This window comes from Paroedura picta, chromosome 2 (genome assembly GCF_049243985.1).
Source record: "Paroedura picta isolate Pp20150507F chromosome 2, Ppicta_v3.0, whole genome shotgun sequence".
NCBI classification, from domain to species: Eukaryota; Metazoa; Chordata; class Lepidosauria; order Squamata; family Gekkonidae; genus Paroedura; species Paroedura picta.
Genome location: NC_135370.1, coordinates 90,868,978 through 90,887,824, shown reverse-complemented (window position 1 = coordinate 90,887,824; position 18,847 = coordinate 90,868,978). Strand labels below are relative to the sequence as shown.

The following is an 18,847-nucleotide window of genomic DNA, read 5'->3' as shown; positions in this document are numbered from 1 at the left end:
TTTGGCAACCATAGTTTCATGGGTTTCCAGTATGTCCTGTAAGGCAAGGATAGTTTTAATGAGTAGGCATGTGAGCAAGCAAGTTACTACTTTAAATCCCATCTCAGTCATGCATTCACTGGTAGGTTTCAGCAAGCCACTATTCTCACAGAATTCCAGAAACTGACTTCATCAAAGTACAAAACTTGGGTGAGGCAAGAATAACAGTAAAATTAGAAAAATACCAATATACATTTTAGTGTCGACATTTCCAAGCCTTTGAAGCTGAAATGCCAGTGCAGATGGTACACCGATGAGGGGAGAAAGAGGGCATAAGATACAGAGTGGGCAGTGAAAGAGTGGAGTGAGGGGAAAACAGCAGGGACAAAAACTCTAATGGAACTTTTGTACTTTTTAATTAACTTTGGCTTGGGGGCAAAGAAAGGGGGAAATTGCCACAGAAGCACTCTTAAAAAACAACAACAGTGATGCAGTGAACAGAATACAATCTGAGTGCTGAAGGGAGGAAAGTCACCCCTCTTTCCCCAATGCATATCTGCTTGGAAAGCCAGAGCTGTTACCTATGCAACCCTAACTCTGAACTGTAACAAGAAAATTGCTACTCACTAAACTCTTACACTGGGAATCCGGCTGTACACAGGGGTTCTCCATCGAGAAGCAACATTTATGACCAAAGTGTTTTGTTTTTCTGAATTCTGCAGATCTCCTGGCTGAATCTGTAAATGCCTTTCTCCGTATTACCTGCTCCCATACAAATGAACTGTCATATACAGCTGACCAATGCATTTTAAAATGATATTGTGAAAATGGAAATATGCAGAAATGGACAACCAGAATTATAAAGGAGGAAAGCGCCTTTATTTTGAGGAAAACCTGAAGAGACTGTTGCTAGTCCCATCCATCTCCACCCTTGGGAGACAGATGGATACCGATGGGATTAGCAACAGTCTCATTTAAACAACTGAACCCCCCAAAAAACAGATTTTGTTATTCTAGCAAGGAACTATCCAGTCTTCATCATCTCATCATGCTGCATATTTGTTGTGATGCTGTTTATTAATTTACTACTAGTTTACTCTCTCCTTATATCTGTACTCTTATGATTTTTGTTCTATTTGTCAGAAACAGAGAGGAAGACAATAGTTTACAATGCCTTCTGAGAGAATAAAAAAGGAGCAATTGGACTCAAGATGCAAGAAAGTAGATTTATTATCAAAACCAGGAGGTCCTTTCTAATAGTGAGAATACTTGGTAAATGAAATACATCGCTCAGGAAAATTATAGAATCCCCTTCTCCAGGGTTGTCAAGAAAATCATGGCTATCTGTATCGTCAGCATTTATTTTATGGCTAGTCAAGTTTTGCTGCACAATATTGACCAAGTTGCTCCACGAGGTTCCTTTCCGTTCCTATAAACATTATTCCACTCTCTTATAATACATACTAGGGGCCAAGCCTGTTGCATTCAGGAATACAATGGGTGCTAGATTGGGGGGGTGGGGTGGAAGAACTCTGCAGATGGACTCCCCTCCCCCCAGGACCTGGAAAGGCTGCAGGCAGCTGTTAGGGAACTCACCAGCAGGGGCAGCTCTCATGCGGCAGGGATCTGCAGCCTCCAAGCCTCAGAGGGAAGTAGAAGGAGGAGGTGGTCAGGGGTGGGGGACAGAAGGCGATTGCCTCTGAATAGACAGGCAAGCTGGTTGGAGGAGGAGGCACTCAGGAGCGGGACAGCTGACCTGAGTGGGTGTTAAGCACTGAGTGGCACTTAAGCCATGAAACATTACCAGAAATATTAAGTGGAATAGATTAATATCTGACACTGAGTAGGAGGAACCTGAATAAAGAACTTGGAAACTACCTCAGTGTCTGATCTCCTTAACCTCTATCCTAGAATTTCTATTTCAGTACTTCAGCAACAATTATATATTTTCTACCAAGCATATAATGGAATTTCAGCATGTATTCTAAGTTGCCCTGTGTCAAAAATAGCAGTTCAGTTTATATGAACTTGTTCTTGCTTGAATCAGATGAATGTCTCCCAGCCCATTCATCAAAACAACATATTTTGATATTGAACTGGAACTTGCTAGGATAGGGCATGAGTGATTTAATTTCACAACTCATATATAAGACCAAATACTCGATTATATAAAAGTTCATTGCTTTCTAAAGGCTGAGAAACAAATTCACCACAATAAACATCTGACCAATTAAGCCTTTTGCCAATATGCAACTGTTAAATGACAGAAATTACCACAGTTGGGGAGATCAGAATGGAATGTCAATGGGCTGATTTTATGTGCTAATAAAATTATTTTGCTTTTGAAACATCAACACAAAATGCAAACATGATGTAAACGTTAAATGATTGCATTGAGATATTGGGAAAGCACTCCAGGTCCTGTTATACAACCCAGAGCCTTGTCCAAATTAAACTCTCTTATAAATGACTAGTAAATAAGCCCGCTGCAGTTAGGAAGTTAGCACAGGGGGGAGGGGAAGGTGGTGTGCGGGTGTAGTGGCAGGGCGTGGGGGGCGTGTGGTGGACTTACTGCCCTGTAGCGCACCTCTTTCCTGGGGAAGGCAGTGGGGCGAGTGGACAGAAGCTGGCAGGCTGGAAGTCATGCTCCGTGCCAGGGGAGGGATGCCACTGCTCTGCGCCGCTGTCTTCCCCGGCCCTCCGCCTCAGGGGTGCGAAGCTCCTGGCGGGGCTCCAGTGGTGGCTGGCTGGCGGCGTCACGACTTCTGTGGTGGTGGCTGGGTGCTCCGGCTCTGGAGCAGGGTTTGCGGGTGTGGCTGTCGGTTGTGCTGCAGCCTCTTCTCCAGTGCCCTGGTTCATGCGTGGGGCAAGCTTGAGGGGGCAGGCTCCATAGGGTCCGGGTGAAGCCGCACGGCTCCAGGTACAGGTACAGCTGCTGGTGGGTGCGTTGGGCCAGTGGTGAGGCCAGTGAAGTGGAGGAGCAGAGCAGCGGTGGCCAGGTAGCGTCTGTTGGCAAGGATGGCCGTACGTCTCTCAGCCAGCTTCTAGAGGCGGGCGCTCCAGGGTCCAGCCCAATCCGGTCACACCCAGATTTGCTGGGTGTGGCTGGATTGGCCCATGTGGGCAGAAGTGCAGGCCAGACACCAGATGTGTCCCGGACAGCACTCCACACACAGAGGGCTTTCCCAAATATTAGGGGGAACTACTATATGGTAAGGATTATATTTATGATGATGGTTTTTGTTTTTCAACCCCCAAGAAGTACACCACAGGCTTCTCTCCCTGAGCTTTTGCATGGGTTCCCAGTGTGGAACTGATGTAAACCCATAATGTAGATTTCCAGCCCAATCTTATGCATGTTTACTCAAGAGTAAATTCCACTTGATAGACCTAGAACACTGCTCCCTTGGAGGGTTTGTTAAAAATTGGTAGCAAACATGATGTCTGACAAGTGACTATAGAGGAAAATAGTGAGTTGCTAACCTGATCTGTAGTACCTGGGAAGATTCTGAGAAACCACCAATCAAACATCCATGTTCTGCAACTTCTGTCTGTCTCATAGCCTGATGGATCCAACAGGATTTGGGGGCAGCATTAAGGGATATTCCTGCTGATATCATCAGCACTCCTGTCAGTGCCCTGGTTGACCTCTGGAATGGGAAATGGCCTGGGCAAGTGGCATGATTGCGCCTAGGTTTCCTCTCTCAGGTAAAAGAAGCCAGGCAGCCCTTTGAGATATTGAGTGGCTGCATACGCTGAAAGGCAGGGAAGATGGCTAGACAATGGGGCAGAAAAACTCTGGAGGAATCTGACAAGGCACAGACTAGAGTCCATTTAAAAACCTACTTTGTAGCAGTGATGATGACAAAGAATATTATCCTGCCAATATTGTATCTGCACAGTATAGATCTGCAGGACTGTTCCAGATGATCTGGGGCTTATTGGGTCCTGGCCAACAGGAGCATGTGGCTGGCTCTGCAGTCTGTTACTAAAATCAGTTGCTTCCATTCCAACTTGGACTCTACATCAGTACCACCAGGATTAGATGGTCCCAGGATACCAATTTGTACAGCTGTGTGGGGCGCCTTTCAGTCTGTGCAGGATGTGGGCAGGATGCTGAGAAATCCGAGACCTACTTCTTGCTTATACCAGCCTTGCCCCTCCTTATTGCTTATATCTGCTGGGACCTGGGGCTAGAGGACTGGGTCTTGGAGACCATTAACACCTCCATGATTGCTCCTGTCTCGAAGTGGGCAACAGTGTGTTGACTGTAAAAAGCTACATAATGTGAAGAAGAAGAGCTGGTTTTTATCCCCCACTTTTCACTGTCCAAATGTGTCCCAAAGTGGCTTATAATCACCTTCCCCTCCTCTCTCCACAACAGAAACCCGTGAGGTAGATGGGGCCAAGAGAGCTCTGACAGAACTGCTCTGTGAGAACAGGTCTAACAGGACTGTGACTAGCTCAAGGACATCCAATTGGCTGCATGGGGAGGAGCGGAGAATCAAACTCGGCTCTCCAGATTAGAAGCCACTGCTCTTAACCATGTGGTTAAGAGCCAGCTTGTTGTAGTGGTTAAGAGCAGCAGCCTCTAATTTAAGATGACCAGATTGTCCCACTTTTGGAGGGACATCTGGGGGCACCTGGCAAATTGTACTTACGTTGCAAGTAAAAAAAAAATTACAATACTATTTTTGCGTTCTGTGTGTTCTATGAAAATTTATGTTGCTCCATATAGACCAAATTTTTAATCAAGAACCCCCCCCCCCGGTCAATGGTGTCCCGCTTTACCAATGTTAAAATCTGGTCACCTTACTCTAATTAGGCAAGCCAAGTATGATTCCCCATGTGTCCACCTCTTCTCACAGAGCAGTAACATCAGAGGTGTCTCAGCCCCACCTACCTCACAGGGTTCCTCTTGTAGGGAGGAGATTCCTTCTCATGGAGAAAAGCACAATATAAAAAAACATTCTTCTTCTTCTACACCAAGCTGGCTCTCCACCAAACTGGCGCTTTGTATCCAGGGCTGAATCTGCATTTACTTTGTTTATTCCATTGTGGATCCTGCTGAATCTGGATCGATTTTAACTCGGGTCTTCCCCCCCCCCATTGAAACAGAAAAGTGTTCTGTACGTGGTTAGGGAAGCTCAGAAGGGGAGGGAGGAGCCAAGCGCAGCAGGAGACTCTTTTCTTGAATAAGGGGGGGGAGCATTGGAGACAGCAGAGGAGGGAGAAAAAAAGCAAGAGGCAAATCTTTTCTGAGAGAAGTTAGGGCTTCTGGAGCCTCTGCTGAGAGAAGTTAGGGCTTCCCCTTTAAGGCAAGTTAGGGCTTCTCCTTTAAGCCTGGAAACTAGGAACTGACGCCCTGGCCAATCAGGGTTTCTCTACCACGATGCTCAGCAGCAAATTCGGAACATGCAGTGCTCTGCATGCTTTCTCATGCTTTCTCAATCCGATTCTTCAAATATTGAGGGTTATATCCACTCTAGGATATTGCAGGATAAACGTAGGGTCACTCTGGATCAATCATGTTTGTTGCAGAGGGAAATTTTAAATCAGACAAAATCAAAATGGAAATCACATTCCGTGGAGATGGCAGTGACTGAATCGACCTGGGATTGGAATAAAAGCTCCGTTCAGATTCAGTCCAGGAGACTTGAATGTATTCTACAATGCCCTTGAAGACCGTCTACAAGCTACAGTTGGTACAGACTGCTGTGGCCAGAGTCCTTAGTAGAATGGACCATAGAGATCATATGGCCCATATGTTCCCTCTATACTGGTTTCTAGTTTGCTCCCAGGGTCAATTCATTATTCAGGTATAGATCTTTAAAGCCATGTGTGACTTGGGACCAACATACCTTAACAATAGCCTTCTTCTTGAAGTTGCCAACCTCTAGTTGGTGGCTAGAGAGTTCCTGGGATTCTACCTGGTATCCAGGACACAAATATTTGTTCATCTGGATAAAATTGCTGCTTTGGAAGGTGAAGTCAATGGCTTTATACCCCACTGAAGTCCCTCCCCTCTCCAAATCTTATGCTCTTCAGGCTCCACCCCTAAAATCTCCAGGCATTTCCCAACCTGGAGCTGGTAACCCTACTTCTCTCATATGAACCTACCCATATATTCTAGTCTCTGCTGGAGGTCCTGCTTCAGTTGCCCCTACCATCTGAAGCTGTATGAGTAACCACCCAAGAAAGGTCCTTCTTGGTTGTAGCACCAAAACTTTGGAACTCTCGCCTGAGGAAGGTTCTGTGTCTTTTGTTAGCAGGTGTAGACTTTTAAAATTTCATCTGGTATAACTCCAATAATAATTATTGGCCCTCCTTTGAGTGGTGTTTATGTATTTGAATTTAATTGTTTTGTGATTTTAAATGTATTTTAATTGCTCAATTTTAATTTTTTTCTTTATGTTCAACACCTTGTGTGCCCTGATCAATGGAAAGGTGGCATTAAACTGTTCTAAATAAATAAAGCACATGTGCTGATCCAGACACTGAATGATTACCATGAATGCCAAAGTTACCATAAGGCCAGTATATATAGATTTGAATTCTCTATTGAGTATGATTGTGGCTGATCTTTTTTTAAAAAATAATTTAAAATGTATGTAGAACGCATCCTTACGTGGTAACAAACTTCTAGGCAAATTATTTGGAAAAAATAATTTGCCTAGAAGAGCCAGCTTGGTGTAGAGGTAAGGAGTGCGGACTTCTAATCTGGTGAGCTGGGTTTGATTTCTTGCTCCTCCGCATGCAGCCAGCTGGGTGACCTTGGACTTGCCACAGCACTGATAAAGATGTTCTGACCGAGCAGTAATACCAGGACTCTCTCAGCCTTACAGGGTGTCTGTCATGGGGAGAGGAAAGGGAAGGCGAATGTAAGCCACTTTGAGACTCCTTCGGGTAGAGAAAAGCGGCATATAAGAACCAACTCTTCTTCTTCATTTGTCCCAAGGAAGGAAAGATTGTGTCCTTGTTCTGCGAACTGCCCTGATTGAACTTTACATATTATTTTAGATTGTCAACTTCATGTGAGTCTTCACAGAGAACTTCTCGATCCTCTACTTTGTCCCAGGGGTTTAGTGAATGATGAAGCTACACTCCAATTCCTGCTAAATGATTTCTCTGCAGAGATCACATTGTGTGTAGCTGAATTTTTAATGGTTGTTTGAATGAAGATGTTTTAAATCAGCCAATTTTACCCTGTTTAGTTTATAATATCAGCCTATCTTACCCTATCATATTCTACCCTGCTTGGCTGTATTTGCCTTTTATTGTTTTATGCCAATAAAGATTTATTGTATTATATAGATAGAATATAGATATATCTGTAGTTCTCTGAGGCCTCAGGTTTCTTCATGTACCTATCTTATACTGTTTTTAACATTTGAAGATGCCAGGAATTAAAGATGAAAATTTCTGCATGCAAAACCTGTGCTTGGCCCCTGATGCATAGAGAGTGCGGTTGGCAGGTCTTGAAGTAAGTGCATAGTAAAAGAAAAAGAAAAAGAAAAGCTGTATAAGTGTGATCGTCAGAAATCAGTATTCTTCAGCATACCCAAGATTTTTTCCCCTTAGAACTGAAACTGCCTCAAGCAGTCTTACTTTTTGAAAACCATATAATGAGTAAGATTGATTTCCAAGGCTTTTGTGCTTTACAGGGAATAAATGAAAATCTCTTTAAGCCCTTATTTTTGGCTTGCAGGCTCAGAAAAGTTCCTAGATTGTACAGTTGATGGCATTGAAAAAGTCTGGTAAAGTTCAAGACTGCTTTGTTCTTGTAATTTCTGGTGATCAGCAGGATTCTTGAAGGAGAGGGGAAGTGGGCTTTTAAAGCCAAGAGGAACAATTGGGCAATGCTGTTTACAGTCTCGGTGGGGCCTCTGCTGATAGATGGATTTTTTAAAAACTTTCTTACAACTCCGTTTTTCTTTCTTCTAGGTGAAGAGTGAAGGGCCGAAGCTCGTGCCCTTTTTCAAAGCCACTTGTGTTTACTTTGTCCTGTGGCTGCCGACTTCCAGCCCTTCCTGGTTCAGTGCCCTCATCAAGTGTCTGCCTATCTTCTGCCTATGGGTCTTCCTGCTGGCTCATGGGATCAATTTCCTGGTGGCCCATCGCAGTGCCTGTAGGATCTTAGCTGGCCTGATATTCTCAGCCCTTGGAGATGCCTTCCTCATCTGGCAAGAACAAGGCTACTTTGTTCATGGTCAGTGGTTTTTCTTGTTGCTAAAGTTGCACCCTTGCAATGCATGTTCTGGCTTTCAAGACACTGAGCCTGGAAGTGACACAGATGTTTGCACTAGTCTTCCATTTCATGATTGGAAATGTGCCCACAGGAGGCAGCAGAATGTGCCGTTCTTCTGTTGTGTTTTCTCCATTATCAGACACTTGTCATTGTCCTTTTTTTAAATTAGGTAATGGTGGAAGACCTGCAAGGACAAGTAGGGAGGAATCTCATTTCTTCCTCCCCCACTATTTGCTATATCCCTTCCCCAAAAGTCATCCATAGCCTGCTTCCTTTTATGGCTCTCTTCTCTCTTTCCTACCCATTAGTCGACCGGCCTTTATCTGTATAGCTTTCCCTTTCCTTCCCCTGACAGCCTGTACCTGGGAGCACTATGCCCAAGTTGTGCTGTTCTGGGCTCAGCTGCATGATAAGAAACCTGCATGAACTTGTGGAGGACACCTCATTTTTCTCTCTAGCCCTTTCCCATACTATTTCTTCTTTCTTTCCTCTTGGCAACCTCTACAGCCCCACCTTACCTTGCTTCCTTCTCTCTTTCCCACCCATTTACCAACTTATCTTTTATCTGCCTTTATCTATATTATTTATTTACTTCATTTATACCCTGTCTTCCTACACAATGGGGACCAAAAACAACTTTCATCATTTTATTCTCAAAACAACCCCATGAGGTAAATTAGGCTAAGAATATATAACTGACAAGGACACCTAGAACCATTTCACATGGGGTGCTGCCAGGTGTTTCAGTTGGGGCAGGTTATCCCACCTCTTCCTGGGTCCAGACGGGGGAGCATTTTCCCTGCTGGACCTAGTCCATCTCAGATTTGTGTCTCTGGACAAGGCAACTGGAGCAGTGAGGTTCTGCTGCACTGCAGGACAGTGGCGGTGGAATTTGGGTTTTAAGAATGGGCCCAGGTCATATCAACAGGGACTTCCCCATGGCCAAGGTCATATCAATGCCTGGGGTAACAAAGAGAGCACAGAATTATCCGTGTTCCCTTGCCACAGGGGAAAATGAGGGCCTGAGTGGGCCAGGCCTGGGACAGCCCTGGCCTGGCCACGATGTCATGTGGAACCAGGAATTTGCCTCGCCACTGGATGAATGGTGAGGTTGGGCAAATTCCCAGTGCGGAAAAGGTCCTTGTGAGTTTCCAGGGTAAACTGGCGATTCAAACTTGGGATTCCCAGATCCCAGTCTGAAAGTCTTACCACAGCAGTAGTAGACATGCTGATACATCATTAACTACTTACCTTTCAAAAGCAGGATCTGGTTTGACAAGATCTGATGAGGATGGAAAACAAGGAGCAGATGCTTTTCTCTGTGGCAAATAGGATGGGTTGTGTTTCCAGTCAGGTTTTTTCATTCAGTCTCAAACAAGTCTATGGGCTCGATGCCACAGGTCCCATAATTGTCACTGTTGCCATTTTTGGTGGCCAAGGAGAATCCTTCCTTTCCCCCCAGCAGAAAAGGTGGTGGGATTCAACCCCTTGTTTATCTGTATTGGATTCTTGGTTTGAAAATGTAAAAAATACCTCCAAATTCAGCTTTAAAATATCTTTTCACAGCCATTTTAGCACTAGTCCTGTTTGGTAAAGGTCTCATTGACCTCTAGCAAAGTTTTGGCCACTGACTTTCCCTCTTCCAGTATTTTTGAAACCTCAATAATGTAAAAATATTCTGTGGGTATTTGCTACTGCAGCTTACATTAGAAAATGTGATGAGATCAAATTTCAGAGCTGAAAAGCAAAGCCTATTTCTTCCTTCCCTCACCTCACCTTCTTTAGAAAGCCCATCTGTCCATAGTTTCTGTGGATTATGTATCTGAGAAGTAGTAGGTTACCATTTCAGATATCATTGTGGGGGCCAAAGCTATTTCAGTGGGGGGCACAATTAAGGAAAGTCAGAGGCCCACACTTGGATTGATTCAATACCTAAGTGCCAAATCCAGAACATTTCATTTTCAAGAGAACTTGTTATTTCTACTGTTTTTGTTCAATATAAAAAAATTAACTGTTTCAAACTAACCTTTGTTTACTTAAGGAAAGGGATCTATGTTTTTGGCCTTCTGAGTTAATATCTAGATCTATTGTGCTATAGAGCAGCTATGTGTAGAAACAGTGGCCCATTCCGCATAAGGATCAATGTGGCGGATTGCTTGCAGAAAGAAAAAACGGAATTTAAAATAGTGGAATTCAGCGTAACGCATACCTGCCTTTGTAGTGGAATCCAGTTGCGTTTCAATCATTTCCCACAGGTTTCTGGTCTCACCAAAAATCGCTAGAAAGGAAGCAATTTTTTCCGTGCTTTGTCCCACCCCTGGCCGTCAATCAAATGAGCAGCCAATGGGCGGTTGTTACCATGCTCCGTAGAAGCCCCTTTCCCTTTAAGAACAGTTTAAAAAAGAAAAGAAAAGAAAAGAAAAACACACGTTGCAACGAATGTGCCTTGATTTCTTGATTCCTTGCTTCCTCCTAACGTAGAGACCCATCTAGCTGGCAGCTGGCATGTGAGCTGCCATTTCATCGTTGCCACGCTCCCCCGAGTGAAAAAAAAATCCTCCCCCCCGTGCACGGGTGCGATTTTCGTCCGAAAATAAAGGGAACTTGCAAATGGAGCTGTGTTGTGCTTGGTGACTTGTGGGGAGCTTTAAAGCAGCTCTGTGGAGGGACTGCAGCTTGAGAAGCCTCGCTGGGTGAATGAAGGCTCACCGGTTCGTTGCTCTCCTCTCGCTCCAAGAAAAAAAATGGTGATCGCTTCGCTGGAAGTTCAGAGGAGAGAGCCAGGGGGAGGGACTTTGCTGAAACTGCAACAATGGGAACACACAGGTCTTTTTCGCTAGTGTTGCAGATTGCTTGCAAGAGTGTAGCGCTTTCCATAGGGTGAATCTACTTTTTGGGATTTCCCTGGAAGCGCTACAACGAAGCACTTTTCGCGGGTCTGTTTCAGGAGTGTGGCAGATTGCATGCGACATCATGCATAACTGCAAATTAGTAGCGTTTGCTATTTGCCACACTCCTGCTACATTTAACTTGTGCAGAATGGGCCAGTGATTTGGCCAAAGTCTGATATGTCCCTGAGGAGCAGTCATGTGGTGCCTCAGAATGGGGAGAAACTGCCCCTCCCATTTTCAAAATGGTACTTCCAGAAATAATCAATTTCTAACAAATGAAGTGGAATCAGACCATGAAGCCTAATACCAGCAAATTCAACTTAAAAAAAAATTTCTTCACAGCCGTTTTAGCACTAATGCTGTTTAACGTGGGTCTTATTTTATTTTAGGTGGGGCTTTGCTTAGCTTATTTTTGTGATTTGGAAGGAGATTTTTAAAAAGGTAAAGGTATCCCCTGTGCAAGCACCGGGTCATGTCTGACCCTTGGGGTGACGCCCTCTAGCGTTTTCATGGCAGACTCAATACGGGGTGGTTTGTCAGTGCCTTCCCCAGTCATTACCGTTTACCCCCCAGCAAGCTGGGTACTCATTTTACCGACCTCGGAAGAATGGAAGGCTGAGTCAACCTTGAGCTGGCTGCTGGGATCGAACTCCCAGCCTCATGGGCAGAGGTTCAGACTGCATTTCTGCTGCCTTACCACTCTGTGCCACAAGAGGCTTTTATTTGGAAAGGGATATATATTGTTTTATGTGAGATTGTGAGAGTTGCCATAACCCACACATTGCAGAATTGCCAAGGGTGAAGAAATTGAAGGAAACATACATTTGGAATCCCATGGGGCAGGGAGGACCTGTGTTTGTGTGTGGTTTGGTGTATTCATTTATTTAAAACACTTTTCTGCAAGTTTTCCACCCAGTTTAATGTCTCCAAGGCAATGAATAAAGAGAAACATTAAAGCAAGGTTTTGAAATCCATACTATAAAAATGATTAAAATGACAACAAAACACACATAGGAAGGAGGCTCAATGTGACAACACCAAACAAAACAGTTACACCTTCACCTGCTTGTGGAAGACAATAAAGTAGGGGAGCAGATGAATCCCACTGGGGAGGGAATGCCATTGGTACCCCTATCAAGAAGGCCCTTTCTTGGGCTGCCACCCATCTAGCCTCAGAGAAATGCTCCTGAAGATTACTACAGTGGTTGTGCAAGTTCATGTGGGAAAGGCTAGACCCCAAATAGAGTATAGAAGTAGCATATGGGAAAAGGGTTAAGTATCCTATTCTCCCCCCTTTCTACCCTAAAATCACATTCCCAAATCTGCTTTTCTTTGGGAAAATCACTATGTAATTTCAAATCAGCCCCGAGAAATAATTTTCATGAAAAGATCAAAAACGGGTAATGGGTTTGTAGTGTTGTGCATTCAGGATGAAATGGGGAGGGGGAAAAGGAACAAGCAAGAAGTACCTAACTGTGCAGTTATACACCTAGGTCTGTTCCACACTTGATATGAAATGTATATTGTAAAGAACAGACATTCAAACTCCCCAGAATGCAGGTAAACCCTGTGACTCTCCCGAATCTCTGCTAGGAGATGCCACATCTTCCCTTGCTGCTGGGAAATTCCCCTTGCCACCAAAGACTCTCCTTAATGGAGTTGTATATCTAGCACTCTGCATCTGCACTGCCGTTTCACTCGTTTCCCTCCATCAAGCTAACATGGGGGCAATCTTTGCAGTTTCAAGCTGTCATGTTCCAGGGATGGCACGTTTACCCACCTCCTCTTCTTATTGCCACACTTCAAATAGCAAGACCAAATAGGCATAGTGTGTTTCCAGAGTACGTTTTTTAAAAAATGAATAAAAATAATACATATGTTATATTCAAGCATTTGGGCTGAGCAAGGGAACAAAGAAAATGTGAAATTACACAATCCTCTTTCCCCACACTCAGAACTTATCTTAAATTATGTTTAGTTAGACAGGCTAGCTTCATTTGAAGCTGCAGTAGTCTAAAGTTCAGCATTACCATAGTTCTCTGGGTTGGGTCTCCTCATCATTATCCCTGGCCATGTAGACAAGACGGAATCCCTCAGGAAGGCTTAGTTATTAATGGCTTGTTCTCCCAGGTCAAAACCCAGATGCAAGAGTATGGGATCTTCTTCTCTGTGTCCAGAGAATTTAAAATCTACTCTGGGGTCATTCCGTTCTTTCTGTCCCCTGAGGAAGAGAATATATTCTAGTAATTTTGCTGTTCCCTTCTCTGTCTCCGGGTGTCACCTTGCACCAGAGTATGCGGTGGTAATCCATTGTCCTGCTTCAGCTACAGTCATTGGTACAAACAAGATCTTGAGTGGTCTGTGATTGGAGCCCAATTGGTCCTTCCCCCAACCCTCTGCATTCTTATAGCTATGAGTTTGCCGCTGGGTTCCCATGCACCCAGTAATTTAATTTTAGGTTTGAGGTAATGTCTTCATCGTTTTCATTAATGCATTCAGGTTTCACAGAGAATGTAAATGATGTTGTTGGCAATCTGGTGTTTTCCTTGTCCCACTGTCTTTTTGCAGACCTTGGTTAGTGACTATCGTTTACCTTCTTTAAACACCTGCATTCTGCTTGCAACTGCTTGCAGAAAAGGGATAACTAACAGTGAATAGGTGCTGGTGGAGAAGCAGGCAGACATAACAAAATCTCAGACATTGTGCTTGCATGGATCCAGCCTTCCTCCAACAAGCCACAGTTCTCTAGATGATGAAGCCTTCAAACTTTGCTCAGTTGACTGATAGGCTTGTGGTACAATCTAGTCCATTCTTTGTAATTCCTCACTCCAATCCAAGATTACTGATTGACAATTAAAATGTAAGTGTTGTCTGGAATTTCACTGTTCAAATCCTGCATGGCCTCCTAAGAAACTTGTTTCTTAATGGTACTTTTATTCTAGTAAAATAGGAGTAACACCCTGATTATGAAGGCATTGCAATTCAGTTAAGATACCTTAACATCTGCCTATGCCTCATCTGTCAGTGCCTTTTACTAACCAAGGTGGACCAGCCATTGCTAATAATCAGTTTTGCTACTCACAGAGATCTTTTCATATAGCAGCATTTTTGGTCTTGCTGTTCGTATTTCTAGTTTGTAGACATTAGGCACTTTGATCATGTTTTTTTTCCTGATTCCTTTCTCTCTCAGGTTTGTTGATGTTTGCCATCACACACATCCTGTACTCCTCAGCATTTGGGATGAAGCCTTTGGACCTGAAAGCTGGCCTGGGAATGGCCCTGGTCTCCAGCTTCGGCTACACCTTCCTATATTCCTACCTCTCTGGCCCATTTACCTACCTGGTTGCCGTCTACATTGCCTTGATAGGCTTCATGGGCTGGCGGGCCATGGCTGGTGTACAGCTGTGCAATGACCTCTGGACTTGGACCAAGCTCTCCGCTTGCATCGGCTCCGTGCTTTTCATGGTCTCAGATCTGACCATTGCAGTCAACAAATTCTGCTTCCCTGTGCCCTACTCACGGGTCATCATTATGGCCACTTACTACGCCGCTCAGATGCTCATTGCACTTTCTGCTGTAGAAAGCAGGGATGAAGGAGACTTTAAAAAGAGGAAGTAGAGGGGACACCAGCAGACTGTCAGACACCACTGGGATACTGTTGCTGCATGCACCAGGGAGGGAAGTTGTCTCTCCAGGTGAAATGATGTTTGCATTCTTTTTAGTGTTTAGCGGGCTCTCCTCCAGCCAGTTGGCTGGATTTTGGACACCATGTTGGAAGTTTAGTTCCTGAAACCTACTAGCTGACATTTTATGTCTTGGCAGCTTTGGGAGGCCTCTGTAATACTTCATGGTATTTGCATAAAACTGAAGCTGGTGCTGAACTTTCCAAAAGGATGAAGGCTTGTTTTAGGACAAAGGATAACAACAGCAGCAACAACAGCAGCAGGTTTAGGCAGGACTTTGAGGGTTTAACAGCCTTGCCTTCGACACTGGATGTGCCAGGTCATGTGAAAATGAACCTTCGTGCTGTCTGGCCAAGCTCCCATTCTGCGTGCGTTACAGAACAACTGTGAAATGATGTTGTATCTACACAAGGAACACGCCCCCTCCCCTCCGACTTGAATCATGTCAGGATGCTGGAACATTTGTGAGAATTGTGTGGGTGGTAAAACCTGTGCCATCCCTGTGTCAAGCCGGTCTGAATTCCAGATTCATGAAACCATTTATGTATAAGTTGTTCAAAGCCTTTCCCCCCCTTTTGTTCTGAATGTGAATGCTGTGGAGCATCTGTAGTTCTGCAGATTTAATAGCAACAACAAAATGCAACAATCTTCTCAGGCTTGGGAGAAAAGTATGGGAAGTGAAAGGATTTTATTCTTTGTCTAAAACAGATGATGCACAACATTTTCAGCAGGCGGGTTTTAGCGTGCCTACCCTCAGACTAGTGCACCAGAAGATGGGGCGCAGGGACATTTTCCTTGCTGGTGTTCTCCAGGTCTAATCACTGACTGCTTTGCTGGCTGAATTGATCAGGCAAGGAAACCAACTGCTCTTACCGCTGTCTGGTGAGAACTCTGATGAATGATCCTGTTGGAGTCCTCTTCTCTTCTCCCTATCTACAAAATCCAAAACAAAATTGATGTATTATAAAAGAAAGCATTGGCGGTAATGCGCTTGAAGCGACAGGTGCTGGGCTCACTGTGAACTAGCTTATGTTTTGGACCTGTAACTCTGATTAACTCTGTATTATTTCTTCTGTGGTCTTGCTGGATTATCAGGGAACAATATTTATTTCAAAAGAAGCTAATGAGCTTCCACATATATCTGTTTGTGTGCCCATCTCTCTGTCTACATGCACATACATATTGTGTTACTTTCCCACCACAGAACTGTAGAGATTGTGGGTGCCTTCATACCCACAGCTGCAATGCAGGGAATCACACCTACATTTTATAGCCTATCACCAAAGTGCTGAGAGACAAATCAATACGCCACTCTCCCAAGCTATTTGCTCATTTTCCTTGGGCAGCACTGAACCACTATAAAGGAGGCTGGGAAGGAAATGCAACTTGGAAAATGTGCATGACTGCAGCTTCCCTGATTTTTTTATATTGGGATGAAAAATGGGTTGACTGACCTGCACTGCAGCAGTCAGTGTGAAGACACATGGATGCATGACCCACTTGGCTGGATACTCCAGAGTTAATAATTGCAATATGTGTTTATCTTGTGAACAGAGATAAGTTAAATGTTTATTTCCTTTCTGAACAACTAGGCTATACAATATTCCTATAGAAACCTTCTATTATATTTCTTTGGGATTCTGCATTTGCTTGCAAATCAGCCATACAGATGTTTTAGTTCTTACCTAGGAAAACTGAAAAACAGTAGCTTTAGTTTTCTGAAAGCCATTTATTGGATAGTGCCACATCTGTACACATGGTCTGCGCACTCACAGAAGCTTGCATCTTGCCTGTTTTATTGCTAGATACAGAACCAGTGTGGTGTAGTGGTTAGAGTGCTAGACTGGGGTCTGGGAGACCCAGGTTTGAATCCATACTCTGCCGTGCAAGCTTGTTGGATGACCTTGGGCCAATCATGTACCCTCAGCCAAACCTACCTCAGAGGATTGTTGTAATAATAACAACAGAGGAGAGGAGAACCATGTAAGCTGCTTTAGGTCCTATTGAGAAGAAAGGTGGTTTATAAATTAGATGAATAAAATGAATCATCATTCCTACATCCTGGTACTTAAATATGGCTTAGGGCATACTTAGACCTATTAAATCTAGCTATGGAGTGGTCTTTTAATTTCTTCAGTACAGACTGGCCAGGGGATTCAGCTTGTAATGGTCCCTACAGCTGACATTCTTCAATGAGTGGACAAAAGTACTTACCTTTTCTCATTATATGTCCCAAAATTATTTGTTACTTGTTCTCATGAGAAGCTGCTTGTTGGACATTCCTGGAGGTTGAATCTGCAAAAATATGCAGACAATCAACTGAGCAGACCCTGACAGGCCTTATCTACAGTATGAACCTATATTGAAGATGCTGAGAAATAATTATGGTTCCTTAGGGCCCTTCCCCACCTCAGATTTTTGATCCAGTGGGCCTTTCTGTTGGTGAAGCTACAGTTCCACCAACAGAAGAATTTGTCCAACTGCAGAGGGAAAAGAGACTTTTGCTGCAATCTCCCAATTTGCTCCTCAATCCTGACTCTCAGGAACACCATTTCAGTTGGCAGTAAGACAGGAAAATATCAACATGGTCTTCCTTTGGTATGACTCTGCTTGCATCAAGCTACTCTTCCCAACGGGATAATGGAGAGTAATTTAAATTTGTAGTGCATATGTGCTGAGAGTAAATCATGCCATTCTAAAAGCATGGAGATAGAAAAAGATTACAATCACACACAGCATGAGTTTAGGGTAGAATGGAAAACCAGTTCAGTTTTAGACCAGCAATGGTGACATGCTCTCTGGTCTTGTTATAATTTTTTATTTAAAAATGCTAATTGGAGCTAACATGTGATATTTTTAGCCCTTTCTCCAAGGAGCTTGAAGTTCTGTCACCATCAATTTTAGCCTAGGGTTATGCCTGGTAACCAGTGATAGCTTTGTGAGTAGGGACATGAAGGGCACCAGCAAGAGTGTGGGCTTTGATGTCACTTCATTCTCAGAATTGTCAGAAACTTTATGGTAAAACTAGTGACTCCGAAGAGAAATGTGATGTCACTTCTGGGTTTCCCCTGAAAGTGATGGCATTCCACACATAACACTGCTGTTTCCCCTCCCCCCTCATTATTAGTCAGAGCAACAGCAAGCAATGAACATTGCTGTTGGGAGGAGACCTGGTAACCCTGTTTTAGCACCACAATGGTGTCAAGGGATTGGTAGTGCCTGGCCCAATGTCACTCTGACAGTTTATGCACTGGGAACTTTACTGCCTCAGCTTCCATGCAAGAACACAAATCGGGGGCAGATGAGGTGCACTGAGCCAAATGCTGTAACTCTCCTCGAGCCTCCGGGGAGAGGCGAGTAACACGTCTAATAAATAATAATAATAATAATGCTCCCCCATGTGAGTACAGGAAGAGGTGGGGCAACCTGCCATGACTAAAACTTCAGACTGCAGCCCGGCATGAAACCTCCAGTGCATAAATGGTCTTAGTGAGCTTCATAGCAGATTGAGAATCTGAACTCAGGTTTCCTCAGTTGTACTCTAACACTCACTCATGACCTGCCCAGTTGTCCAGAAAAGTGAAACAGGACAATTCTTTCCACCTTCCACCCCCACATCAGTAAAAATATGGCTGAAGGAAGCCTTGTCTTTTACATTAAGATGCTATTGGATTTTGGCACATCTATGGCTGAAAACTTACTATGATGTATCTGCATGAGTTCAGATTAGGTGCAGTTCTGTGGTAGAACCCTGACCAGGGAAAGAACAACTGCCTATCATCCTTGCTATGGCATACTACACTCAAACATGTTATATTAAAAATGAAGTGAGTCAACCTGGTGGTGGAAGAATTTGCCTGGGTGTTCTGTACTGAACCAGGTCAGGGCTACACAGTTTTATTGGTCTGGAGGTAACATTGCTAAGTTTCCATCAACTGGTAGGCTGCAGAAAAAATATTATTTACATATATGTGAAAACAGAGCTCTACTACTTTTAACAGTCAAATGGATTTTTACTCACGTGATTAAAAATATTATTTGAGTAA

General features: G+C 43.9%; 1 protein-coding gene across 1 annotated transcript in view; it reads left to right on the top strand.

Annotated features, from left to right (window-relative positions):
• The window catches only part of TMEM86A (transmembrane protein 86A), a 47,857-nt gene extending 29,010 nt beyond the window's left edge, over nucleotides 1-18,847 (top strand). The window contains exons 2-3 of the mRNA XM_077321573.1: nucleotides 7,924-8,188; nucleotides 14,309-18,847. Of these exons, the coding sequence (XP_077177688.1) occupies nucleotides 7,924-8,188; nucleotides 14,309-14,736 (693 nt within the window). The 3' untranslated portion in view covers nucleotides 14,737-18,847. The remainder of the gene's footprint in view (nucleotides 1-7,923; nucleotides 8,189-14,308) is intronic.